The sequence below is a fragment of the Lontra canadensis genome, unplaced genomic scaffold (genome assembly GCF_010015895.1).
Source record: "Lontra canadensis isolate GAN:19392208 unplaced genomic scaffold, GSC_riverotter_1.0 scaffold74, whole genome shotgun sequence".
In the NCBI taxonomy this organism is placed as follows: domain Eukaryota; kingdom Metazoa; phylum Chordata; class Mammalia; order Carnivora; family Mustelidae; genus Lontra; species Lontra canadensis.
In genome coordinates, this window is record NW_022631068.1 from 3147471 (window position 1) to 3174247 (window position 26777).

Genomic DNA, 26777 nt, shown 5'->3' on the forward strand with positions numbered 1-26777 from the left:
ACGGTTCTGATGAAGCCTGGTCACAAATGTGTCTGTAATGTGTCGCAAATTAGTCTCTGTAATCTTGACACTCAAGCTTCTTAAGCCGTATTATGGCAAAGCTAGTTCCCATTCGTGTGGGTCCTTAAGTATGCTCAGGTCTGCCTGAGGTCCTCAGGTCTGTCGTTCCTGGTGTGTTCTTGTGTTACAGTTGTGTCTGGGCTATGAGAGGCATGCACCTAAGAGCAATTAAGTATTTGTGGTCTGGAGGTGTGCCTGTCTCTGCCTCTCTTTATGTTGAAGGATGTGTGTCCACCTGCTGCTGGTGGTTTTAGGTCTACATATTTGTTTGATGCCTAAGGGTAATTGTGATTCTGTATGTTTGTATATACATGAGGACAATGTGTCTATGGGCTGCTCTGGACTTATTGAGGTGTCTCTTTTCATGTTGAAGGTGGTATGTACGCTGACCACTGTGTCCATTTGCATGTGTGTTTGTACACAATGAAGGCTGTGGGTCTAACTGTAACTATGTCTGTGTGTGGGAAGTGTGGCGGGCTCAGTCGGTTAAGCGGCTGCCTTGGGCTCGGGGTTGTGATCCCAGGGTCCTGGAATCGAACCCTACATCGGGCTCCTTGCTCAGCAGAAGTCTGCTTCCCCCTCTCCCACTCCCCCTGTTTCTGTGTGCGCTCCCTCTCTCTCTCAAATAAATAAGTAAAATCTTAAAAACAAACAAACCCGATGTCCGTGTAAACCGCGTGTTTAAAGGCTGAAGGGAATCAGCTTTTTATCCCCGGGTTACGTCGTGGGCCCACGACAGGAATATGTTTGACTCTCAGCCAACCTCGGTCTTCACTGGGGGTGGGGGTGGGGGGGCGGTGTCACAGTCAGATTCCGCGATGCCCTGGCCCGGGCTCCCGGAGGGGCGGGGCCTAGGACGCCCCGCCCCGCCCCCGACCCCCGCCCTCTCATTGGCGGTGCGCGCTGTGACGTCCGGGGGATCGCAGACAGAAATCCCAGCGCCGCCCGAGCGGGAGGTATTGCCCGTGACCCGGGGCTTTGTTACGTCTTCGCCTACTCACCTGGCCGCGGGCGCGTCCTGGCCGCTGCAGCCCGGAGCGGAGTGTCAGCCGCTGCCGCCGCCGCTGCCGCCATGGTGTCCCCGGTCACTGTGGTGAGTGAGCGAGCGAGCGAGCCAGTGTCCGGCGCGGCCGGAGCCCACCGGCCTGGGGACTGGGCTGCGGCAGGCCAGGCCGTCGGGGGCCGAGGAAGGGCAGGGATCCCGCGGCGGTAGGCGTACCCGGGCGGGGAGGCGGGCGCTGTCAAGGGTCCCGCACCCGGGACCCGCGGCGCCCCTCCTCCACGCAGCCCCCGCCCGCCCGCGGGAGGGAGGAAAACAGTGGGCACGTGACTCGGAAGCGTGACTTTGTTGATGTCTGTGTGTCCGACGCGGGTCGGCGGGGTGGCTGCCAGGGAGAGAGAGGCGACAGCAGATGGACGCCAGGTTCTGCGTGGGCAGACCACAGGGAGGCGTGGGAGAGGGCGGGGAAGGGTAGGAGGGTGACTGGGACCTCTTGGGAATCCTGGCCAAACTTGTTTCCTCCCGCTCCTCATCCTATAAGCAAGCCTGGGGCGCGAGAGGGGACGCCCCTGAGTCCATGCAGCCTTGGTAATGCGCTGGAGGAAGAGGGCTGCTCCTCTCTTGACCACTCTTCCTATTCAGACTTCTCAGCTCGAACCTCTTTCTCTTCCCCACCCTTCATCTTCTAGTGTTGGATTCTCTCTGTCTGTCAAAAGTCTCGCCAGCTGCTACTACTCTACGGCCTGTTTTTCCTTACAGGAAATATGGGGCTGGGGGAGGGGTATGGAGCAGACGTTGATGTTTCCAAGGGCTGGCAGGTTGTTGCTGGGGAGAACTGGGGACTGCGGGGTTGTTCATCTGCTCCAGTTTCCTTCTCTACCCATGCCCTTACCCCAATGAGCCTGGATGGGGGAGATCTCCATAGGAAGGAACTTAGTCGTCTTTTCTCCCTGCTCTCACCCCTGGCAGAGCAAGGGCAGGCTTGGACCCTGGACCTTTCTACCCATCTGCCTCTTGCCAAACTCCTCCGTCACAGTCTGATCAGTCCTCAGGTAACTGGCAGTCTGGGAATCAGTGTGTTCCCAGAGCCTTGTGCTGGACAGCTCACCCAGCTAGAGGCACAATCATTTTGGGCAGAGTGTATGTATACAGGGAACCTCAGGAGTTTTGAATCACCCACAGAGACCCTGTGCCTGAAGCCCAAAAAAAGGGGGAGCTTCAGGGGATCACAGATTTCAGAATATTTGCAGTAGCCCCCTCCCTCAGCTTGGAGAGTACCTGAAGTGGCCTCGGACATACCTTTCTTTAGCTGCCCTCCCCGCTAATCCGGCTGAGGCCAAGTCAGCTGCTCCAACTTCCCCCTCTCAGTTCCACATCTCCTCCCAGCCAGTCTGCTGGCTGCAGATCAAAAGCTGGAAAGAGAACCCCTCCCCTGCTTCCTGCCTCTCTTTTTGACGAACTCTTGAATTGCTCTTGTTTTCTTGGAAATGAGACTGACCAAGAGACACCCTGCCCCTTCAACTCCGCGATCCCTGAAATCGTCCGCTAGCCAGCATCCCTATCTCCTCTCCTCGCTCTTGATGGTACCTTGAGGCTGGTACCTTTCGGGACAGCTGGAATGAAGGCTGAGGAGCAGGCCAGCCAAGGAGAGAGCCTGTGGGGGTTGAGGGCTCACTCTCACACATTCCTGGCACTCACCGGGTGTTGCCAGGGCCCTAAGCCTGTGCCCGGGCCCCACTGCGGAGGATCACGAGTTGGCTAGTTGTGGCGTCTCTGTGGTTTCCTGCTGACTCCACTCCATTCCAGACAGCCGGTGGCTGATGCTGGCAGAGACGGGTTAAAGGGCCTTTGGGGAGGGACAGGGAGGAGCCAGGAAGGGAGAAGCGTTGCTTGCAGGAGGGGACTGTATCCCCAGATATGTTTTCTGCCTAGTGAGTGACCATTCTGGTCCTGCTTTGGGCCAAGAAGGTGCACAGGCAGCAGAACAGTGGAGCCCTTCCCCTTCCTAATCGGTTAAGCCCCAGGGTGATGATGGGAATGTGCCTACTCTGCTGGCTGGTTGGGACAGGCCAAACTGGGTTTCTGGGGGTCAATCCTCCCTGCTTGGGAGGCAGGTCTGGCTCTGGGGTATATGTCTGGGTTGAGGGTGCTGGCTCTGAACACCTCCGTGGGCTTCCGAGCTCCAAGTGCTGAGTGCTGCCCTTGTCCTGTGTCCTCCAGGTGAAGAGTGAGGGACCCAAGCTGGTGCCCTTCTTCAAGGCCACCTGCGTGTATTTTGTGCTCTGGCTGCCCTCGTCCAGTCCATCGTGGGTCAGCGCCCTCATCAAGTGCCTGCCCATCTTCTGCCTCTGGCTCTTCCTTCTGGCCCATGGCCTAGGATTCCTGCTGACCCATCCCAGTGCCACCCGCATCTTTGCAGGGCTCGTCTTCTCTGCTCTAGGTGATGCCTTCCTCATCTGGCAGGACCAGGGTTACTTTATGCACGGTCAGTTGCCCCAGGAGCTGCCTGGGAGGAATCCTGGGGCTGGGTGCTAGCGGGTCTTAGGTGGCCAAGGACTGGGGAGAGGGAGCTTTGGAACAAGAATATGGTGAATCTGAGGGGTTCTGAGGCCAAAGACTGTGGGGCCCTTGTTGGAGGATTCCCTTGCACTGATCTGGTGATCAGTTCTAGAGTTTCTCAGGGGAAGGGAGAGTGTATCTTTACCTCTGTGCATTTCCTCCCACCCCTGAGACTTTCCAAAGCTGCTGGGTTATCCCCACACCCCCCTCCTAACCACCTCCCGCCCCGTTACTCATTACTCCCCTGAGCCTGCCCTCAGCATCCCCTCATCCCCTCTCACTCCCAGGTCTGCTGATGTTTGCTGTGACCCACGTGCTCTACGCCTCGGCCTTTGGCATGCGGCCATTGGCTCTTCGGACAGGCCTGGTGATGGCAGTGCTGTCAGGCCTGTGCTATGCTCTCCTCTACCCATGCCTCTCAGGTGCCTTCACTTATCTGGTGGGGATCTATGTGGCCCTCATTGGCTTCATGGGCTGGCGGGCTGTGGCAGGACTCCGGCTGGTCGGGGCAGCCTGGCGCTGGACCGAGCTGGCAGCAGGCAGTGGTGCGCTGCTCTTTATCATCTCAGACCTGACCATCGCCCTCAGCAAGTTCTGCTTCCCGGTGCCCTACGCACGGGCACTCATCATGTCTACCTACTATGCTGCCCAGATGTTCATCGCCCTGTCTGCCGTTGAGAGCCGGGAGCCAGTGGAAGACTACAGACAGAGCAAGGCCAACTGAAAGGCCAGGGTCTGGTTACCCCTCTCTCCTTCCGGGGCAGGGGTCCAGAACCTGCAAGAACTGGGTCAGGATGGTTGTAGGCCTAAGCTGGAGGAGCAGATACCACCTGGAAAATGTACAAGTTTGAGGGGGTAAGCAGGAAAAGGATCTCTCTAGCAAAGCTCGTGGTCTGGAACAATTCTGAGAGCCAAAAAGAGCCAGCCTAATTCTTCTTGAGCCGGGGCCAGAATTAGACCTCTCCCCACCTCTAATCCCACCGGGATTGTCGAAGCCCCTCTGGAGGGTGATGGTGCTCCATGTCTTGACCTCCCCCCACTTCTACTAGATAGAAGAGTCTGACTTACACATTCCCGCTCTTTCTCATCTGTACAGAGTTGAGGGAAGAGAGAAGTTTGAGCTGAGATGACCCAAGCCCAGGGCTTGAAGCCCCTTTTGCAGGCCCCTAGTTGGGAAGATTGGATGAGGATGGAGTCTCCCTTTCCTTCATCTATCCTTGTTACTTGAACAATCTCCGTTTCTAAGTGTTGGGTGGGAAGGTGTAGGGGTGTCTTGTTGAGGTAGGTGAGACTGGGGACTTCATTGGCCTGGGAGCTTGGGTGACCAAGGATTTAAGTTGGTTCCATCTCTCTCAGGGGCTAGCCCAGAGTGCAGGCCCACCACCACCACCCTTAGACCCTGTCCCCAGGGCTAGAGTGAACCATGCCAAAGGAAGGGGCCAGCCTGTATGTATGTACGTGAGTCTATGTGTATGTGGTCTGTCTCCCAGCCTGTCTGTCTTACTGTGCCATCTGTCTCTGTCCTGCTGTCTAAGTCTTATAGGGAGAGGGCCTCAGGGAGTTGCTGAGAGGGTGCTGAGCCTGGCTTAGAGAGCTGGGACCCTACCCTGCCTCCATCAGTGCTTTTCTGCCTGCCCCTTCTGCACTGGGAGCCAGAGGAGGGGGCTCCAATGACATTCTAGGGTCATAAGACCTAAGGCACATTCAATGCAAAAGGAGCAAGGATGGGACAACTCCATCCTTTGCTGCTCATGTGAAAAAAAATAAAAAGCAAGGGCCATTGGCTGTCCTCTTGTCCGCCTGTGTGGCATGTGCCTGTCCTGGAGGGGAGGGGTTGGGGGCATGGTGCCAGGGGCCCTGGATGTCCTTACATCTTGGGTCACAGTCCTGGCCAGTGCATCTTGGCACCCGGCGGCGGTCTCCTGGCTCTGGTGACACGGTGCTGGTTGGAGTGGGTCTCACTTCCCCAGTCACGTGTCTGGGTGAGGCTGGTGTTCAGGAGGATGGGGGATGGGTAGTATTTACTACCATCCAAGTTTCTCCTTGATACATTCCCCTGCACACCGGTGCCTGGCACCTTTGGTAAGTCTTTGTTACCCAGTGTCCTCTCCGGCTGCCCACCTCCTCCCAGACCTGCTTCGTGCTCCAGAATGATCCATATTCCCTTCAAGGGTCTCCTCTCTCCTTGGACTGTGGGCTCAGTTAAACAGCAGGGAGGAGGGAGATTAGATTGGTTGATTTGTACTTTAGATGGGAAGCCCAGGCCAAACAATGGAGTGGAGTCGCTCCACTCCAGGGGCATTTGCATCTTAATGGGCAGTACCCTGACCCAGAAGCAGAAAGGGAAGCCTTGGGTAGTGGTGAATATGTCCTTAGTGGAGAGGTTGTGGAGTTGTGGGGACTGGAGAGAGGAGGTTCAGTCCCATGTGGGTGGTGGGTGAATCAGTGATTTCCAAACTAGAATTTTTACAGAGACACCTGGTGGGGGAAAGTGAAAGAATAAGTAGAGGAGGGAGGCTCCCAGAGGTCCCCCTATCCTTGTTTGAAGTCCAGTATTTATGATTTTTTTCTTTTAGAGGAAGAATTCTGCTATAAAACCTAAATTTGAAACCTACTGAGCTGGATGACCAATTCCTTCTAGCTCCGAGATCCACTAAGTGTCAAATAGTGGGAACCCTGGATAGTAAAGAGGCAAGGCCCTGACCCCCCTCAAACCCCAGAACTCTGATGACAGACCTACCTCTTGAAAAAATGGGAGGGAGGGACCTGGAGCAGGATGAAGTCTATCAGGCCTTGCTTTCCCTTGCCCTGAGGGGAGGGGAGGGAAGGGTGCAGTGGGGCTGCAGAAGAGCAGGAGGCAGGCGGAGGCCCAGTCAGGAAGGAGCTGGTCACTGCCATTGTGAGTGGGTTTGGACTAAGCTCTTGGAGCCATGTGTCCCCATCAATGCCCAGGTCCATGTCCTTGGTCCCTGCTGCACGTCACCCTCAGGAACAGGCAGGGCCGAGCTTAGTCAATTTATTGTCCCATGCCTTTGCTGACTTTTAACATCGACAAACACCAGAAAGCCAACAGGGCTGCCCTCCCTGGAGCCACACACAGGATGGGCCCCCAAACCACACATCCCAACATCCTCCTGATGCCTGGGCTAGACTGGAGCTCACATAAGGTACTTTGACTTCTTCTGCATACTTTCAGTGACAGATGCTAGGATGGACTTGTCATCTTTGTCTGAAAGAGCAAAACAAGGATTTTTCAGTGTTCATGTTACAGGGAAGAAGGCAAACTCCAACCCACTGGCCTTGCAGTTCCCCAGTCTCCCAAGGTCAGCTGAGCATGTGGGGCCAAGAGCTACCAGTTACTCAGCCCTTAATATTTGCCAAGCGTTGCACCAGGCACTTCTGCACACTATCTCACGTAAGCCTCCAAACAGTCTTAAGGAACAGATGAGAAAACGGGCTCAGCGTGGTTTGCCAAGGTCACATGGCCGGACAACGGTGGAGCCCGGGCTCTGGGCCCACGTGCTTACAACCAGAATTAAGTTGTCAGGGATTTCTCTAGCTGTGGAATGAAAGCTGGATGTCTCCCACGGTGCCTTCCCTGGCCTAGTTCTGTCACACAGCTGAGCCACCCTCTGGAGGCTTTATCTCAGTGGCTAACATCTAGCTGAGTCCTTGAGGGACAGAGCACCAGGGCGTGGTACTTTCCCCAAAGAAAGGCACCTACAACAGGACACCAATGGACTGTCACAGAGAGTTCAGGGAGTGGCAGAGGATGAGCTGGAGAAGTAGATGTGAGAGGCAGGGGACAGGGTGGAGGGCCTTGCGGGTTGAGGTTTACTCAAGAGGGTCATGGAAAAGTTAGGGAGTGAAAGCAAGAAGGGAGCAGCGCAGGACAGCTTTGCTTTTGGAGAATTCCTGCTACTCGCTGTATAGTTGTGAAGACAGTGGAGTGTGTGGGAAGAACATAAGGTAGTTCCCCTACATGTGCACACATGAGCAGAGGTGTGGCACACCTGTGCAGAGGAAGGGTCTCCACTAGGCCCCCTTCAGCCCTTCCCCCATTTGTACTTCCCATCTCTCCTTACCCTAGACCAGTAGTTTTCGGTCTTGGTTGTGTATATGAATGACTCATCAAAATTTGTGAACATAAAAATTCCTTCCAGAAACCTGTCACAGAGACTGGTTTAGGCCTAATCACCAGTATTTTTTTTCAAAGGCAAGTCTAGGCCCACCAAGGGTGGCAAACTACGGTTTGTTGAGGGATTGCAAACTCCCAAGTCTGCAAGGGCCAGGCACATAACAAATGACATGAAGAGGATGGGAGAGAGGAACCATGTATGGCCAGTGGGTGAATGTTTATACCATCCGATGGCAGAGGAAATAAAAAACGGCACCAGGAGAGGGCCATCTTGCGCCTCTGCAGCTGGTGGGCTGCAGGGAGACGCCTCCCTGCCCCCCGCCCCCTGCCGGCCAGAACTGCCCGGTGCCCTCACCGTAGACCGTGAGAGTGCAGCTGCTGCGGTCCTTGCCCAGCTCGTTCTCCACCAGCACACTGTACTCGCCGCTGTCCTTGAGCGTGCAGGTGGGGATGACGATGGTGCAGACCCCGCTGGTGGAGTTGTACCAGAACTTGGAGTTGGCCGTGATGTTGACGTCGCCCTTGTAGAGGGTCACCGTGGGGCGCGGGTTCCCAAGGAAGGCGCAGGTCATGGTGCAGTCCTGGCCGCGCAACACCGTGTGTGGCTTGAGCGGGATCAGGAAGCGCGGCGCGTGTCGCCAGTCCTTCTGCTCATATGGCTTCAGCTTGGCACTCAGGTCCTCGACTGTGCAGGCAGGACGCGGTGCACAGTGAGCGTGCTTGGGAGTCAAGCTGCCGCCCGTCCCTTAGAGCTCCCAAGGCGCCCCGGAGACCCAGCTCCCCAAGCCCTGGTGGCCTGGGCTACATTCCCATGCGCTGTCAACTCTGGGGCCCCGACCTGACACTGGTGTTCCTGAGGTTCCCCTTCTGCCACCCTCCCACCCCTTGTCACTCCAGGGTTCCACGATCAAAGCCAGGTGCCTGCATTTGGGTTTTTACGCCTTTCCAGACCGGGGAGTCCTAACTTCCTGCCAGCTGCCAGCTTCCAAACTGAGCTGCTATCCGACTGTTAACTGCCCATCCAGGCTTTCCCCAGCGTCCTCTCAGCCTCCACGGTCTCTCCTCACCTCCATTTAGCTCCTCAATTCAAGCTTCCCCGACCCTATCCCCACCCTTAACCCCTTTCCTTCCTGGACGTCATCCTTGGAGACCCTCCCCAGTCCTCACTTGTGGACCCCTTGGCTCTGAAGGTCCCTCTCAGCTCCACACCAACTGCCCTCCCCTATCACCCCCGCCCCCAAGGGCACCTCCCCACCCTCGCGGTAGTCCCACCCCTCAGAGTATCCAGAAAGTATCCTCTTCAGGCTTCAGGATGGCACTTCCCCTCCCAGCATCCCTGACATTAGCCTTTCCCCCTCAGCGGTTCTTAGATTTCACCTCAAATCTTGGGTACCCCCGGGAATGCCCATGCCATCCCTGCCATCGGGGATATAACCCCAACCCCTGAGTCCCCCAACACTCACTCTTGTCCTTGTTGACGAGCCAGGTGTCCTTGGAGTCGAGCGGGTCACTGTCACCGATCTCGTTCCGGGCCAGCACTCGGAAGTAGTACTTCCTGCCGGGGAGTAACCCTGTCACCGTGTACTTGTTGCTGAAGACGTGGTCGGCTGCTGTGAACCAGGTGGCAGTACTAGCATCCCGCTTCAGGATGACATAGTGGGCCTCACTGTCCTCCTGCACGTCAGGGCTATGGTTCCAGGTCAGAGTCACTGTGTTGGGGACCTCCTCAAACAGCTGTAGATTTGTGGGTGGCCGCGGAAAATCTGGAACAGCCACAGGGTCCGTCAGCCACCCTCGGGGGCCTGAAGAGTTATGCCCCACCCCAGCCTCCTGCCAAGCCCTGTGGAAGATGGAATGGGGGATGTCTCTTCTTGGAGTGTTTTGGAGTCAGAACTATTTCTGAGGTGTAGCAGCCCTCATGTAGCCTCTACCAGGTACCAGCCCTGTAAACTCTGGGACCCATTTCTTCATTTGCAAAATAGGGCTAACAGTAACTCCCTCAGAAACGTTGAGTAAAGTGCCTGGCACATAGTAACTATTCAATAAAAGTTTATCCCTTCATTCCTTAGGAGTTTAAGGCTTGATTATAAAGCTTCTAGCCCTCACTATGAGGTCAGTCCAAATTTTAATGGACTCATCTCCATCTGCCCCTCCTTCCTCCCACTCATTTTCTGCTCTCTCTCTCTGCCAACCATACTCTGCATATGTCCCCAAATCTCATCAGCTATGAGTGCAGAAACCGAAACAAGGATTTGGTCCTGGTTCAATACCTCTAGGGCTCCAGGACATTGAGACAAGGTGGAAACTAACCTCCTCATTAAGGCAAAGGTCAGTCCTGATGTGTGTGGCACGAGAGAAACCTTTACTACCTCAGCCTGACTTTATTTTGGCAGGAACTCAGGCAGCAGTGGGGAGCTCTGTTTCGGAGTGTGTGCAAGGGTGCCTCCCCGAGGCCTCTGCCCACAGTCGCACCTGCCACACGGACGTGGACATCATAGTATGCCTCTCCAAACTCATTCTGGAGCAAGATGCGGTACACGCCTGAGTCCGAGCGCTTGGTGCTGTTGATAAGGAACTGGGAGTGGTTTTTGCCCTTGGTGATGGTTTCCCGGCCCTTGGTGGGGATGCCGTCTTTCTGCCAGATCACGTTGGGTGGTGGTGAGCCCTGCGTGGTGACAGGAGATGGCACTGGGGTGACCCAGGTGATACCTGGGGGCGGGCCCTCTCCCACTACACTGGCCAGGGGTTTCCTGCCAGGCTCTAGTGCCAGGGGTCTGCAAAGGGCAGACACAGAGATTATGATAGCTATGGCAGCCATCTTGGCTAAGTGGTGGGTAACGGGGGGCCAGGGTCTGGAATGACTCACAGAGAAGGCAGCATGGATGCAGAGGGCTGTCCCAGCACGAACCACCATGTGACTCTTCAGCCGGGCACTGAGGTCAAACTTGGGGGCAGCTGAGTGAGATGGAGGAAACAGAGGTGGGGCCGTGGGCTTAGCTTTAAATCCTCTCCAGAGCCTTTCCCAGCCTCTCCTCCATGCTCCCATGACAGGTCAGAGAGAGAGCCTGCAGCCCCAACACTGTGAAGCTTTTAGTTGTTCCTCCATTGTCTTCCCCCAATAGTATGCAAGATTCTAGGGCAGGTCCTGTTATTTGTTTCTGTATTTCTAACACCTCCCTTGGCGCACAGTAGATACTACTTGGAATAACAGTTGAGTAGGGTTTTTTTGGGGGGGTGGGACAGGTCACCCCTAGCCCCGTCCAGGCACAAGTACGGATGACTTCTTAATCATAGCATCTCCCAGTTTTCCCCTGTGGGCTGAAGTCCCAGAGAGGAAAGTATGGGGCTAGGATGTTGGGGCCTAAGCCCTTGCTCCCTCTGCATCCTCACCTGGGGGTGGCATGGCACGGACCCCCTCATCCAGCTCCACGGGCTCCCCAACCCCAGCCTCGTTCACAGCCCGGATTCGGAAGAAATATTTCTGCCTCTCAGTGAGGCCGCCCACTGTGTAGCAGGTGCCTGAGATGGGGATCTTTGTGCACTTGGACCACTCCTTCGTGTCCTCCGCCCGCATCTCGAGGATGTAACCGGAGGGTGGGTCTCCCTCTGCAGGCTCCCGCCAGGCCAGGGAGATGCTGGAGTTGGAGGAATCAGACACGTGCAGACCCTGCACAAGGCCTGGGGGTTCTGCGGCGGGGGGCACAGACGTCCAGTCAGTCTTCCGACTCCTCTGCACTCAATCCCATACCCAGTTCCCACACTCAGTACCCCTGAAACCGAACTTCCACCACCTCTGCCTCCAGCTCCCAGGTAACACTTTCCACACCAGCCCTGCACACTCAACAACCTCCAAATTCAATTCTCTCACTGGATCCACCCTTTCACCCTTGAAGTCAGTACCCTCCAAATTCAACATACCCTACACCCTCAATCATCCCCCTATGGTCTAAATTCCATCAGCCTTTAGCCCAACCATCTCTACCACATCCATTTGTATGCAGTACCCCCATCCCACCTCCTAAACTCACCTCCCTCCCAACCATCTACCCTAGAGCCCTACCCCATCCTCAAACATGCGTCCACCACCTTACCTAACCAGAAATACTCAAGAGTTTTATAATTTTTTTCCCTCACCCTGCCTCCTCGCTGACCCTGACTCTCAATCTTGATTTGCTGGCTTTCTTTTGGGTGTGAATGCTGTCCCTCTCTTAGGCTGGAAGCTCTCAGAAAGTGGAGATTGTGCGAAGGGGTCATCCTGTTAGACTTTCCCAGAGGAGAAATCCACTGTCTACCTTGAATGGGCTAATTCTGCTATGTGATGGGGCTTCGCAGCACCCTACTCACTGACAGGGTCCTTGGCTACCACTGAGTTGGATGCCATACTGGGCTGTCCGGGGCCTGCCTTATTCACAGCTATAACTCGGAATTCATATTCTGTGTCCTCCAGGAGACCATCCACAGTGCACTTGGTGTCTGAAATGGGAATTTGAGGGATCATGAGGCCGGGGGTCCAGATATGGGAGACCACAGAGTGAGAGGACATGGAAGAGGGAGTTATGGGATGCTATTAAAACTCCCAAAGGAGTTGGGGAATGGAATATGTGCAGGGCAGGCAGGGGTACATAGGTCCACCCAGCAAAGCCTCCCTTGATCCTCCTGGGCCTCTCTCCTTAGGACCTCACCTTGGATGGGGTCCTTGTTGACTGGCACCCATAGGTTACTGCCTTTCTTCCTCCGTTCCACAATGTAGCCGAGCACTGGGGCTCCCCCATCCTGGGCAGGGGCATTCCATGTGATGGTCATGGTGTCTTTGGTCACATCAGTCACTTGAGGCTGGGAGGCAAGACCCGGGGGCTCTGGGGGGAGACAGAGGTCAGAGGTTAGGATGGGGAGCGTGTAGATGGTTGCCTACCCTATGCCGATCTCTGGTTCCTGCTTTAAAAAAAACCCCGATGATTCTTAACTGTGGTTGCGCATTAAGATCAAGTGGGGAGTTAAAAAAAAATACCATCACCAAAAAACAATGTCTGGGTCTTACCTCCAGATAGTTTAATTTAATTGGCCTTGGGTGGAGGCCACTCACGGGCATGTTTTTCAAAACCTCAGATGATTCTACTGTGTGGCCAAGACTGAGAATCACCAACTCAAATCTTCCAACCTGTGTCATTCTCAGTGCCACAGTTCTTAATGTTCTTGACACAGGGAGACATGGAGACTTGGAGACCAACTGGGAGGAGTGTAGCAAGCAGTTAATTAACATTATAATTAAAATGCTAATGTTGTCAAAGGTTTTCTTTGGGAAAAAGTTACAATAGAATCAAGGTTATCTCTAAAGTAACATCAGTTCCACTTGGATTTGGGATGATTTCTGGAATAGAGAAGTGCAGTCATTTCCCTGGAATCGAATGCAGTTCTGGATATATACATGGGAGTGTGTTGTACATGTGAGTGGGAAAAGTCGAGAATTTCTGCCCAGAATGTTCTGCTCTTACTTTGGATTCCATCTGTCTCATAGGATAGCTACAGAGGTGACCCAGAATTCCCCCCCAGACTAGCATTCCTCACTGTCTTAAGACCCCCATCCTGACCTCTGAGTTGCCCACTGAGCAGGGGGCTATGTCACTGACCAATGGGATTTCCTGCAAACACTTCATCTGTTTCCAGGGGGTCGCTCACTCCTTCTGAATTAACTGCCAGGATACGAAACTGGTAGGCTTTCCCCTCTTCTACTTTGTTGGTGGAGAAGTTCGTGACCTTGCTGTCCACCTCGCCTATCTTAATCCAGGACTTCTTGCCGACCATCCTCCGTTCCACTATGAACTGTGTCACAGGCCGCCCGCCGTTGTCCTTCGGGGCCTTCCACTTCATGTGCACGCAGTTCCCCGAGAGTTCCAGGAACTCCACCCGGCCCTGGGGAGGCTTGGGACGGTCTGAAGACAGAAAATAGCATCAGAATGGGAGCGAAGGATCCAAAAGGCTTTATCCCACCTGCCAGAGGTCCAGCCAGACTGGGGATAGTTAGATTTGGAGCTTTCTAGGTATCTTGCCCTTCTCTGTGTTCACTGCCCCTCCTTGTAACACTTGCCCAAAGAGTTGGATCCTTGGCCCCCTGAGACTCTCCCTTGCCTAGCAGTGGGGGGACTGGGGACTGGAGGGGCCTCTGCCTCAGCTTATTCCCCACCTTGTCTTCTTCCAGACAAGATCTCCCCCTCCTCTCAGCTTCCAGAACTCCAGTGCTTTCTGGTATTAATAGTTTATCTTAGGTTATAATTACATGCCTGCTAGTTTTCATCCCTTTTGGGTTGAGAAACTGCTGGGACACTTCCATCGCTGTGTCCTCAGCAGTGAGAACACAGAAGAGCTCAGTCATGCTGCTGAATTGAGTTGAAACCCAAACTTTCTCACTCCACAGCTTGATGGCATGGGGTGTGTGTGTGTGTGTGTGTGTGTGTGTGTGTGACAGATTCACTCTGAGCTCACTAAGGCCAGCTCCTCATCTCTTTCCTTAGCCTTATGTTTAGACCCAGTCCAAATCCCTTTCATTTTTCCAACCTCATTTTATTCTCAATCCTATCTCAGCTCCCCTCACTCCATTTCACTTCTACCCCCAGAACTTCCCCACCAACCTCACTTCTATCCCTAAATCCAACCTCTATGAGCTGTCCTGCATTCTCCTATGTGCCTTAAACTCAACTGAAATAGATACAAAAAACAACCCAACTAACAAAAAATCAAGTCATCCTGTTGCAGGATAAGAAACAGGCTTCAGAAGGTTCTCGCCTTCTGTGACTTGCCCAAGGTCACATAATTAGGAAGTCAGAACCTGCCGGCTTCTGGCTGCAAAGCTAGCACCCCAATCCCTTTCTCAACTCCCAGCTCCAGCTCTATCCACACCCCCAGCGCCAAGCAGCTGGTGCCCTGAGCCCCTCCCAGCCAGGGTCCTGCCCTCACCCAGCACGCTGAGGTGCAGAGTGGCTGTGGCTGTGCCGTGGTCATTCTTGAGCTTGAGCAGAATGAGGCCACTGTCCTCACGCACACACTTTGAAATGGTGAGCATCGCCTGGTCTTCCCCGCGCTCCATGGACACACGCTCCTCCTCCGTCACCTCCACGCCGTCCTTGTACCACGTCACTTTGGGCAGCGGCTTCGCCCGGAAGGGCACCTTGATGTTCGCCGTGTGACCCACCTTCACAGTCACGGGGTGCGCCGCTAGCGCCTCCAGCACCGAAGGGTCGATGGTAGGTGGATCTGTGGAGCGCGGCAGGGCAGGCTCGCCCAGCAGGAATGGGGGCGGGGCGGCGAGGGGTGAAGGAGGGCCTGCTGGGGGTCTGGGAAGAGCTCCGAGCACATGGGCGGGCCAGGCGTGGTTGAGTTTTGCTTCTAGGGGGCGGCGACCTTACCTGCAATGAACACCGAGGCTTCACTCTCTGCGCCCTTGGCCCGGAATGTGTACTTGCCCTCGTGCTCTGGGCCCATGTTGGGGAAGATGAGCTTGTGCACTGCACCCTGCTTCACGATCTGCACGCCGGGCAAGTCCGTGATCTGGGCAGCGGAGCGGGGTGGGGTCGGGGTCGGGGGCGAGGGGAGACTGTGAGTGCGAATATATGCCCTGTCGACCCCTATCCTCCTTGGTCCCCTTCTCTAGCCCTCGCCTCAGACCTCCTTGCCGTCCTTCAGCCACACGCCCTCCACCTTCTCGTCGTTGAGCACGACGCACAGCTCAGCTGGGCTCCCAGTGGCCGCGTGCACGTCGGACAGCCCGCTCTTCACCGTGGCCAGACGCTCTGGGGAGAAAGGGAGCAGGGCTGGTCTAGGGTGCTGGGGGCAGAAGGGACTCGCAGGGAAACAGCTGGTGGCCATGGCCAAAGGAAGGGGCTGGGGTGCCACCTCTATCAAAATAATTTATGATTAGCAGGAGGTTTGGAAAAGGTCAATGGATGATTGGGGGGACTGGAGCAAATAGGTGGGAAGTTGGGCAAAAGTCACTTGCATTGGGAAATGGCCAAGGAGGGCTTATCACAGGGGGATGGTTGGTGGCGACTTGGGATGCTCAGCTGAAGAAGGGGACTAGAGGGCGAGACGGTGGGTGGTTAGAGGAGATGGGATGGTTAGTTGTGGTTATGGCAGACAGGCTAGACTGTGTTTAGGAGTTGAGGGTGGTCAGCGGGGAATGGTCAGGATTAGCGAGTATCGCCTGGGCAGGGTCAAGGGATAAAGTCAAGGGATTTCAGATAGAGTTCAAGAGATGGGGTATGATCAGGGCCTAGGAGGTAGAGATGTTCAGGGCCTGTGAGGTGGGAGACGGTCAGAATTTGGGAGATGGGGGTGGTTAGAGTGGGGAAGTGGAAACTGATCATGGTCTGAGGAGGGCTGGCCTCAGTAGGGGGCTGATCAGTGTCCATGGTAGGGACCTGTCAGGGTTGAGGGGGATGGAGCAGTGGGGACTGACAGGGTGGGTGTGTACCCTCCACGGTGACCATGGCAGTACTGTAGTATTCCGTGGGGTCTCCATCCTGCATGGCCACCACGGTGTACTCGCCACTGTCACTGAGCTGTGCATCCTCAATGACCAACTCCGCTCGCTTGCCCTCATGGCTCATGCTGAACTTGGTGCTGCGTTCCAGCAGCTGCCCATCCTTCTTCCAGTGCAGCGTCACGTCCTTGGACGTCAGCTCACACTCGAGGCACGCTCGGCCCCTCTCTTTCACTCGTACATTCTTTAGAGTTCTCACAAATTTGATGGGGATACCTGTGGACAGATAGGCCCAGATTTGCACCTAGTCTCTGACATCCCTTCTCTGTAGCTACCTGCTGCCTTGCTGCTCTTTTTGGTTCCAGAAACACAGAGACTTGTGATGTGGAATGTGTACAGCCTGTGACCCACAGAGGTAACTGACAAGGAGAGTTCCAGCTCTGGCCCTTCCTTGCTTGCTGACCCTATGCAATGCATTCACTCCCTGAACCTCAGTCTCCTCATCTGTAAAATGAGATAACTTTTACCTTGTCACAGCATGGCAGGCAGTATCTCTAATGCCCTTTTGGAACTCTGGCCATAATTGCATTGTCTTTCTGGTGTCCGGGCCTTGACACATGCTCTTCTCTCTGTTGAGAATTTCCTCTCTTCCCTATTTGCTGAAAGCTGAACTCCTTTTTGTTCTTCTTGGTAAGAAGCAGCTTGGCCATCATCTCATCACATCCTTTCTGACCTCACCTCCTGGTGCCCCTTCTTTGGGTTCCCACAACCTCTGTGCCTCCCTCCATCACAGCCATGATGATTCCACATCACGCATGTCAAGTGCCGTTCACATGTGTGCCATGCTTCTGGGTGTACCCACCACCATGTGTAACTCTCCAAACTTGCTCTCATGTAAGAATGCAAGCGGTTAAGAGAGATGTGCTAGAATATATGAACTTAGAGCCAGAAGGGCTAATCATTTCTGGATCCATGCTCTCTCAGCTGATAAAACCACAGCGTGTCTTGACTCCTTGCTTGAGAACTTATGTACTAATTCCATTTCACACCTACATCCCCACTACACTAGAAGTTAGTGAAGAGAACCCTCTGTCTTTCTAGTACCCATCACAGGGCTTTGCAAGGAGAGATAGGTGGATGGATGGATGAATGACTGCCTGCACGGAGGTGGCTGTGGCATGAGGCCCACCCCGCAAGCTCTGGCCCAACCACTCACGGTCAATATTGAGCTGGGCCTTCTGTACCAGGTCCCCTGCCTCAGCAGAGAACTCGCCGGCATCACAGAGTCTGGCATCCTTAATCTTAAGCGTGTGAGTCAGACCATCCTCAGACACTGTGATTTCATACTTGTCATCCCTCTTCAGCTCCTTCCCATTGAACTTCCAAACAAAGTTAGGTACTTTCTTGGAGAGGCGGATCTCAAATACAGCTGTCTGCCGCTCTGTGACCTTCATTGGCTTCATCTCTCCCAAGAATTTCAGGGGCTCATCTATGGGAGAGCAAGAGGGACAGTCACTGGGCTGAAGCCCTGGTCCTTCCTGAGGGGTGGGGTGATGAAGGGGGCATGGAGCTTCAGGGGTCACTGGCCTCCTGTAGCCCACAATGAGGGAAAGCATCCTTCCTTGCATTCTGCTTGTGACTCCATCCCATGATGTTCATCTGGTCTCTTCCCCAGTAATGTTAACACAGCAATTTTATGAAGCACTTACATAGTTCCAATATGTGCCAGGCACTCTTCTAGCCAATTTGCACATATGAATGGATTCAATTCCCATATAGGTAGATTTTACTATTATTCTCCCACTTTATAGATAGGGAAACTGTGGCAAATAGAAGTTAAATAACTTGTCCCAAATCAGAAGCTCATAGTGACAGAAGCTGGGACTTGAACCCCACCAGTCTCCATCGGAGACTGTGCACTTAACCACGATGCCACCCAGCCCCATGGTATTCACTACCTTATAGTCTTCTCCCATGTTTCCCTCCTCCATTAATGTCCATCCCCATGCAGTCCTCAATTACATAGCCCCACAAGCCTCTCTCCCATATCCCCATGGACCCCATCCCTGGCTATTCCTCACTCAGCCCTGTGTCCTCTTTGTTCCCCGATGCCCACATCCATACCCAGAACTGTGAGCTCTGCTCTCATCCGCTTGTCACCCACGGACAGGCTGTAGGTGCCTGCGTCGTTCATGTTCACGTTGGTAATAACCAGCATGTACTTGGTGCCCATCTGCTTCACATCATACTTGCCTAGGGAGTACTGGATCCTCAGTGGTTCATTTCCCTGCCTCACGAAATGGGTAGAAAAGCTGATGAAGGACTTTAGGAGTAAACGTCCAGAGATTCAATTCCCCAAGGCCAGCCGGAGCTGGAGGGTGCCATACCTTCCTCTCTACCATCCTCAGACACATCAGAGACCCCTGAGATCTCTTTAGCCTCATCGTCTGGCTCAGTGGGATCCAGGATCCCTGCTTCCCATGAGACCTGAACTCTTAATGTGACCTTCAGGATTACCTAACCCAGCCTTTTCAGATAGGTAGACTGAGGCATAGAGAAAGGAAGGTAACTGTGTCAAATCAAAAGGCAAAGTGATGGTACAGCTAAGAATAGAGCCCAGCTCCCAGCCAGTTTCAGTCATACCAGGAGGCGTCCTCTTGCTGGGATGGAAGAGATGACATGGTTGATGGGTAATGAGGGAGGTCTGTGAAGGGAGGAGGTGCAGAGAGGAAAAGATATTGCCAGGGCAGGCCCTGCCTAGGGGCTCCATATCATCCCCACCTTCATCCATGTCATCTTGACATTGGGGTCCTTCAGCTCCATGATGCAGTCAAAGACCACAGTGGTGTCGATCTTGGTTTCTATGTCTTCCAGGGGCTTCAGAATCCGGATGGTCTGTGAGATTGTGACAATAAAATGGCAGGCGTCAGGGACATCTGGAGCCTGAGCAGCCTGTTAACCCAGTTCTGGAGGAGCCCCCTAAGGGTCTGGGGAGAAATGACTAGGCTGATTGGATAGCTGTGCTGCCCCCACTCTGTGCCACTGAAAGCCTGCAAGACTTAGGGGGAGACAGATATGATGGATGGTGAGAAATAAGCCACCATTTGTGGAACAGTCACTATGTATGGGGCCCATTAAGTCCCCTAATTCCATTGTAGATGCTTAATAAGTGCAAGCTGGTTGAGCGAATGAATGATGACAACTCAAAAACAAGTGAAAGAGGAAAGGAGAATTTTCACTTTGCAAATGAGAAACTGAGGTTCAGAGAGATGCCCAAGTTCACATAGTTAATAAGGCAGTAGAACTGGGATCTGAACCCAGGGGTGTCTGACTCCAAAGTCCATGCAAGCCCTTTAGGGGGTAGTGGAGAGAGAAGAAGTAAAAGGAAGGCAAGTTCCTTTTCTGCTCTTTGAGCATTGTGTGCAGGGTGGAGAAGCCTTGCCACTGGGAGACACATAGGCACTAGCATTCCCAGACCCCGGCCTGCAGACCCTGGCCCCACTATGGGCACTGACCTCCACCTCCACTTTCTTCATCTCTTTGAGCTTCTTGAGCAGCCCCCGGAAGTCAGTGAAGCCATACTCCATGCAGACCTTCTCAAAGTCCTTCTTGGGCACCTTGGACAAAATCTCCAACATCTCTTTCTCACCTATTCCCTTCTTCTGCTTCTTCTTGGGAGCAGGAGGTGCCCTGCAAGGAGGTGGGTTCCAAGCTTGGACTCAGCACCTCCCTCTGAAGACAGTGGGAGCCTCTGCTAACCTTGAGATCCCCTCCCTACTTCACGGTTCTTGGAGCCTGGGCCATTAACTCAGGGCCCTACTGAAAGGCCTTCAAGAAGCTCTAGCCTTGAGGGTAGAGGGACAGCACCCCAGGTAGAGGGGCCTCCCATTCTCACCTCTTCTTCAACATCTTCTTGAAATCCATTATCTCTTGACCTGAGGACAGAGAGATGGACAGGGTCAGACAGGGGGAGTCTGGTCCCTAAGAGGAGAGGCCAGGAGGAGGGAGCTGGCTCACCTTCTGTCACCAGCAAGGACACAGTGTAGATGGCATCTGCATGGTCATTGCTTGCGATGCACTTGTAGTTGTCAGAGTCATCGGAGGTCAGTGGCTCCAGCTGTGTTAGAGTCAGGCTATTAGTGAGGGAAGGGGGGCCTCAGGGAGACTCTCAGGGAGAGGAGGTCCAGTAACGGGACCATAGGAGGAGAAAGAACAGAGTTCTGTCTGTGGGGGAGAGGGGAGACTCTGCCCTTCACAATGGTAAGTCCTGGCAGGACCAATTGGGACAAGTCTCTGGATGACCCATCTTTCCTTTTCCTCAAGGGTTTGGAACAAAAGGTTGCAGAAGCTAGTTAGATCTAAAGATGATCAGCCCTTAGTGGGAGCCTTCTGGAAGGCTCCCCTGAAGAGCCCGGGAACCCTGACCCTCACCCCAACGCTCTGCTCATTTCCTCCCTCTGTCCCGGTCTGCCTCGATTTAACTTGGCTCCACCCACCACGCCCCGCCCCTTCTAGCCACGCCCACAGTTTTTGCCCCACTTCCCTCTAGGCTTGCTCTCCTTCTGGAACAGCTGGGTCTCTTCCGGTGGGGCCTGCCCCTCCCTGGCTTTACCCCAGCTCTGCTTCACCTCGTCTGATTTTGGTTCCCTGCTCACTCTAGCAACGCCCCAGCTCCTCATTTGGCTTCTCTTATCCTGCCTCTCCTCTAGGGCAATGACAGCCTCTGGAGTCCCATGGCCCAGTTCTCAGGTCACTGTTGTGGCTCCCTTGTTCACAAGAGGGGCTGTGGCATGACCTCGGGTCTGTGCCTCTGGCCTCTTCCATAACTGGATCTCTGGCTTGGGTCCCCGCACCTTCAGCACATGCTCCTTGTTAATGCTGTCGTAGAACATCTTGGCCGACTCCTTGATGGGGATGCCGCTCTCTCTCTTCCAGGAGATGTTGGGTTTGGGGTTCCCCTGCACCTGGGCTCGGAACACAGCTTTATCCCCTGCAGTGGGCACGGGAGGCCAATTTCACCGACTAGCCTCCAGGCCGGACCTTCTGCCTGCACCCTGCCTCCTCCCAGGGATCACATGGCCGTACTGGGCAGGGAGGTACCCTCAGCCTGTTGAGGCTGGTGTTTGCGAACTGGGGGGGGGGGGGTGTCTGTGGTGTGGTGGTGCTGGTTGGGGCACAGGGAGAAGAACGGGAAGAGGTAGGGGCATGGAGAGACACGGGGAGCTACACACCCTCGGCCGCGGTGACAGGGTGAGGTTTCTCCACGAACTCTGGGACGCTCTCCCCCGGAGGGATGTTAGAACTCCGAGTGACCAAGTTGAAGAACTCTACAGTGCTGGAGGACTTCCTTGTCACGACTTCCTCTCCTGGTGTTAGGCGAGAGGTCAGAATGGGCTCCAGGCGGAGCTCGAGCCCGGGATTGGAGGGCTGATCTTTTCTTGACGGGACAATGGAGCATTTTAGGCCAGTGCTGGGACTTTGGCCAGGAAAAGAGGGCTTAGAGTCCATGGGTTGTTGTGTTATGGCAAATTTCAAACACTGGGGGGAGCCAACTCCTCTAACCTTCATTGGACTACATTATTGGGTCCTAATTTTTCTTTCTTTTTCTTTTTCTTTTTCTTTTTTTCTTTTCTTTCTTTCTTTCTTTCTTTCTTTTTTTTGTTAAAGGAGACTTATTTTGGGGGGTTTTCTTTTCCTTTTTTTTTTTTTTTTAAAAGATTTTATTTATTTATTTGACAGCGATCACAAGTAGGCAGAGAGGCAGAGAGAGAGAGAGAGGAGGAAGCAGGCTCCCCGTGGAGCAGAGAGCCCAATGCGGGGCTCAATCCCAGGACCCTGGGATCATGACCTGAGCCGAAGGCAGAGGCTTTAACCCACTGAGCCACCCAGGCACCCCCGGGGGTTTTCTTGAACTCTTGAGCTTCTCTCCTGGAAGTTCTGGTCCCCCAGCAGCCTTAAGAAGGGCCAGGGCTTTCTGCTTGGGAGGCCTGGTAGCTTAGTTGAGCTCTGCTGTAGGCCTTCTGCCTGCCCTTCCGTGGTTCAGCATTCATTGCTATGGGAGTAGTAGTGACTTTTGAGTGAGGGACAGGAAACATTCCCCCTCCAGAGGCACTATATGTGTGAATCTCCTTATCTGAGAGAGCATATTCAATGTGGTAGGGTAATTTTATATTTGGAAAATAAAAAGTTGTATTTTCAGCATAAACTACAGAAAATCTTGCTGGCTGGTGAGCTGACAGTTAAAACGAATTGCTCGCATTCACGGAGCACTTTCCTTGGGTCAGGAACGGTGCTAAGCACATCTCAGAGATTATTTTATCTAATTCTCAAATACCCCAGTGAAGTAGGTGCCTTCATTATCCCCACTAATCTGAAGGACTGAGATGTGAAAAAACGTCTTAAGAAGCTCTGCTTTTAGATAGCAATCAGAGGTCTCAGAGAAGCAGTGTGTGGGCTGCCCCTGACCTGCAGATGTGTGTATTTGACCTTTGTCATGGTTAAACAAAAAGGTGCCCTAGATCTAAAAATTGAGAGATTTCACATAAAAATTCAGATTTCTGGATTCTCAACACTGAGCTCATACAACACTCAGTGGGTGGTGAATAGGCCCCTTTAGGTGGGGCATGGCCTCTGTGGTCCACCTGTCTTTTTTCTGCATTTATATTCCCTGCCTGGACCCTACTGGCCAGTGGTTTTAAACTCAGGCTGCATGCTAGGATCTTTGAAGAGCTTGAAAAACAAACAAACAAACAAACAAACAAAATCACACCTGATTTAGTGGTTGGGTCAGACTTATGTATTGCTCTTTTTTCTTTTCCCTTCCTCTCTGCCTGCTACGCTAAGATAATTCTAATGGGCAACCAGGGCTTCGAGTTACTGCTAGAATGACTTAAGTTTGCAACTTCTGGTCTCGAGTCCCAGCTGTTGCACTTGCCTTGCCTCACTGACCAGGAGGGGTTGCTATGGAGAGTTCATCTGGCCCTTGCCTCTGTGCACAGAGGAGCTGGAGGGCCTCTGCCCCTCCAGGACTTTGAGGGAGGGGCAGTGACTGGGAGGAGATACTGGATATCTTGGCTCCTGGCCATCTTTTAATCCCTTTCCACTAGAGACATGACTAAAACAATCTGTTCTGCTCTGAGACCATTTCTCAGCTTTCCCTTGGATCCGCCCTCCCCCCAAGTCTGGTCCCCAAGGGTTGAGAGCCTGGAAGCTTAGGTCACTTGTTTATGTGTTCATCTTCTCTCTACTGGTGGCTATAAACCTCCCGGTTCTGAAGGGTCAGCAGTACTCAGATCTAGGAAGGTAGTTACTTCCCTAACTTCCTTTGTGCCTGCAATTCTGCCATCAGAGACACATTTATCTGACCATGGCCCTGATCTCCTCAAGCAATTAAGTTTATCAATCACTCATACACATTCACGTGATTGACTTTTCCTAAGCTGTTTTCCAGAAGATCTGATCTGTGGGTAACCATCCCACCGGCTGAAGCTTTATCAAAGCGCAGGTTAGGAGAGGGCTGCTCTCTGTATCTCGGACTCTTGATGGCCTGGCATTCACAAAGCCTGCATCCACCCGGGGTGGGGGGTGGATGTGGAGGGAGAAAGGCTGCCCTTTCCCGATCCCCCCTCCCACCCACTGTACTTGCCTCCTACGATCTTGGTTGTCTGGGAGAAGGTCTGCATGTGGGTGGTGGAGCTGGAGAACTCCATGGACACGTGCTCCTGCAGCATCTGCTGGTGGTGAATGGTCGTCATGGTGACAGCAGGCGTGGGCACTCACCTGGGAGGACCAGGGAGAGGATGAGGCCATGAAGGACAAAGAAGGGAAAAGGAAAGAGATCCAAATAGGTTATTCTGCATGTGTGTGTGTGTGTAAAGGGACAGGGCAGCTGGACAAAGGGGAGATGGCTGTGCACAGGGGAGGGTGAGGAAAAGTAGGGCAGGAAGCCTCTTCTCTCTGGCCTTGCTTTTCTTCCCTTCATATCTCATCTTCCCAGGATGGTTACGGGGACCCGTGGGCCTGTCATCCCCACCAAGTAATCCCAAACCATTCCAGATCTCAGGGGGAGAGAATGTGGGGCTTAGATTTACCCAGGGAACCAAGTGAGGCCCCGGGGGGGAGCTGAGGGTACATACTGATAGCTACATGGAACTAGGGAGGTGGTACTAGATATTTCAGCAGGAGGGAATGAAGTCAGACCTAAGAAGGAACTTCCTGACTAAGCCATACTTCAGTGGGCCTTGGAAGGAAGCGGGGATTTTCCTCCTGAGCCCTGGGGCATTGGTGGAATGCGAAGACAGATGATAGCATGTGTCTACAGCTCTGCTTCCATTTGTGACTGGGTAAAGACAGGTTGAGTTTTCATTTCTCACACTTCTTAAAAACAGTCAGTAATTCAATCTCATAGTTAATAAAACAAGAGAAGCATCTCTTCGAAGCCCCCTCCCACTGCTGAGCCCCCAACTCCCAACCCTCCCCCAACATGTAACCCCTGTGGTCTCTCAGCTCCTGGAGTTCCTTCAGCCCCTTTTTGCACTTCAGGGAGCCCTACTATATACACTCTTCAGCCCTTCCTTTTTCGTGTACTACATTTTGGAGATCTCTCCTTACCAGTTCATGAAGACTTTCCTCATTCTTGCTAACAGCTACACAGTATTTCAACAGATGGGTCAGCATGGCAGTTTTTCCATATGAGGAAACAGATGTCTGAGAGAAATCACCTGTTCAAGGTCACTCAGGCCAGAATCCTGGCCTCTTTAACTCCTAGTCCAGTGCCCTTGCAAGGGACCCAAGAACCTGGTTCTGAGCCAGTTGGAGGCTAAACTCCCATCTCCCCGCCATGGCAGATCTCTGCCTGGCCTACTTCCACCTCTGAGGTCTGGAACTGTCACCAGCTAGACCCCAAGAATTGACCTTTACTCCTCACCTGCTTGTGCCCACCGAAACTTTGTCCCACATTTTTCCTTAAGCTGCTTATCTCTTAGCTCAAGCAAAAGACCCGAGGGGCCTAACATCCCGTGAAGGAAATCGAAACCACCCCTCAAGCAGTAACCATTGCAGAACAGGAGCTCCTCTGGGGCAGGCGGCCCAGACCAGCGTGAGCTTAACCCCCAACTCACCCCTGTGCAGAGGGACCATGGAGGGACTGACAGTTGCCATTTTCCTTGAATACTAAAATCTCCTCAAGGAGGAGTCTCAGCCTTGTATGTATGTATGTATGTCTGAGCGTGTTTCCTTAAGGCGCATGCGTGATCTTATGCCCACGTCTACATGTGATGACAAGGCTCCCCAATTTCAATATTCATCCAAAAAACCCCCCAAAAACTATAGTAGTGTTTTAAAAGTTAAATGAAGAATAAACTCAAATATAAAAACAAAACAAACAAAAAAAACTTAGTAGTGTTTTAAAAGTTAAATGAAGAATAAACTCAAAAAAAAAACCTATAGTAGTGTTTTAAAAGTTAAATGAAGAATAAACTCAAATATTAAAAAAAAAAATATTCATCCTAATCCTCCATAAAAGAAACCCACTTGCCCTTGGTCAGGGAGTCACGGCTTTGGAAGTTATTCCTCGTGATCTTATTTGCTGGAAATCACGTTTCCGTTTCACTCACCTGGTGTAGTTTCTACCTGGGACTTGAGTTAGATTACTCTGGCCGTCCTGCTCTGGGCTCCGAAGGTGGTAGGCTCTGACCCTTCTTGAGGAAAGAGGAACGTTTTACCTTTGTGTGACCAGTTCCTCCTAACCCTTGAATGCTGTGTCCACGTCTTTGGGGGTGAAGCCGTGCCTGGGCTATTGGTGGGCTGGTCTCCTCCTCCTTTTGCCCCAACAGTGGAGCCACCAGGAGTCACGGGTTCCTTATATGTCTGGCCTCTTGGGGGCGATCCCTTACTGAGGCTCCACAGCTGTCCCAGCTAGACTGGCACGCTGCTTTGTGGGGAGGGGAGTGGAGGAAGGGAGGCTGGAGCCAAGGCAGGAGGAAATGCTGGGGTCCAGGCGTGTGGGCGGGAGTCCAAGGGTGGTGGTCCAGGTTACTTTTCCTGTTCCCTTTTGGCTGAGGTTTTGGTTCTCACTGCTGGTAAGTGGGTCCTCTCTGAGTCGAGGGACTCAGGGTAGAGTGTGTGTGTGTGTGTGTGTGTGTGCGCACGCGCGCACGCGTATACACACATGTACATGTGCCCACAGGCCAGTGGGGCCGGGGTCAAGGAAGTTAGCTATTTTGCAGAAGTCCTGGGGTGACTGTTCTCCTTGTACTCTGTGACTGGTGCCTGCATAGCCTGAGTGGCCTCCCAGGACCACCTTGGGGGAAGAAATAGCACTGTTAGCTCCCCTCCCCCCCCTCCCACTCCTACAACTCAATCCTCATCTGGGTGGACCTTAGGAGGCTGTTCAAGTCTTTCCCTGTTGTTTCCTCATTGTCTGTAGTAGAGCTGGGTGCTTGGACCCTCGATCAACAAACACAAAATTCTGATACCTCCTAAAGACCCACTGGTTGGTTAGCAGCCCTGTCCTGGACCCTCCCGTGCCCTGGAGTGACCCCCGCCCC

General features: G+C 53.4%; 2 protein-coding genes and 1 long non-coding RNA gene across 5 annotated transcripts; 2 read left to right on the forward strand and 1 right to left on the reverse strand.

The window, feature by feature from the left end:
* Positions 1-1024: 1024 nt before the first annotated feature.
* On the forward strand, positions 1025-5388 carry TMEM86A (transmembrane protein 86A). Of its 3 annotated transcripts, none has more exons than XM_032881187.1 (3): positions 1025-1153; positions 3281-3545; positions 3907-5388. In XM_032881187.1, the coding sequence occupies exons 1-3, from the start codon at positions 1133-1135 to the stop codon at positions 4341-4343; spliced, it is 723 nt and encodes a 240-aa protein (XP_032737078.1). In that variant the 5' UTR covers positions 1025-1132; the 3' UTR covers positions 4344-5388. The 3 variants fall into 3 exon arrangements, with proteins under 3 accessions (XP_032737078.1, XP_032737077.1, XP_032737076.1); XM_032881186.1 differs by lacking the exon at positions 1025-1153 and adding an exon at positions 1234-1483; XM_032881185.1 differs by lacking the exon at positions 1025-1153 and adding an exon at positions 1504-2112.
* Positions 5389-6747: 1359 nt separating this feature from the next.
* Positions 6748-25867, reverse strand: IGSF22 (immunoglobulin superfamily member 22). Its single transcript, XM_032881188.1, has 23 exons — positions 25845-25867; positions 23876-24009; positions 21462-21593; positions 21084-21220; positions 20248-20347; positions 20126-20165; positions 19746-19920; positions 19012-19125; positions 18355-18517; positions 17447-17719; positions 16222-16506; positions 15417-15541; positions 15158-15299; positions 14709-15005; positions 13385-13687; positions 12440-12613; positions 12102-12230; positions 11148-11444; positions 10624-10712; positions 10230-10422; positions 9221-9520; positions 8113-8442; positions 6748-6848 (listed from the first exon to the last, which is right to left on the reverse strand). The coding sequence occupies exons 2-23, from the start codon at positions 23982-23984 to the stop codon at positions 6778-6780; spliced, it is 3978 nt and encodes a 1325-aa protein (XP_032737079.1). The 5' UTR covers positions 23985-24009; positions 25845-25867; the 3' UTR covers positions 6748-6777.
* On the forward strand, positions 7062-20209 carry LOC116881408. Its single transcript, XR_004385405.1, has 3 exons — positions 7062-7801; positions 9464-9468; positions 20198-20209. It is a non-coding gene; the product is annotated as an uncharacterized LOC116881408 (long non-coding RNA).
* Positions 25868-26777: the final 910 nt, after the last annotated feature.

Coding starts and splice junctions, on each gene's coding strand:
- IGSF22 (XM_032881188.1), bottom strand. CDS start 23,984: ATGACGACCATTCACCACCAGCAGATGCTGCAGGAGCACGTGTCCATG. Junction 20,348..21,083: donor ACAAGGAGCATGTGCTGAAG/GTGCGGGGACCC, acceptor ACTCTAACACAG/CTGGAGCCACTGACCTCCGA. Junction 18,518..19,011: donor TCAAGATGACATGGATGAAG/GTGGGGATGATA, acceptor TTCGTGAGGCAG/GGAAATGAACCACTGAGGAT.
- TMEM86A (XM_032881185.1), top strand. CDS start 1,825: ATGGGGCTGGGGGAGGGGTATGGAGCAGACGTTGATGTTTCCAAGGGC. Junction 2,113..3,280: donor ACAGTCTGATCAGTCCTCAG/GTAACTGGCAGT, acceptor TGTGTCCTCCAG/GTGAAGAGTGAGGGACCCAA. Junction 3,546..3,906: donor CCAGGGTTACTTTATGCACG/GTCAGTTGCCCC, acceptor TCTCACTCCCAG/GTCTGCTGATGTTTGCTGTG.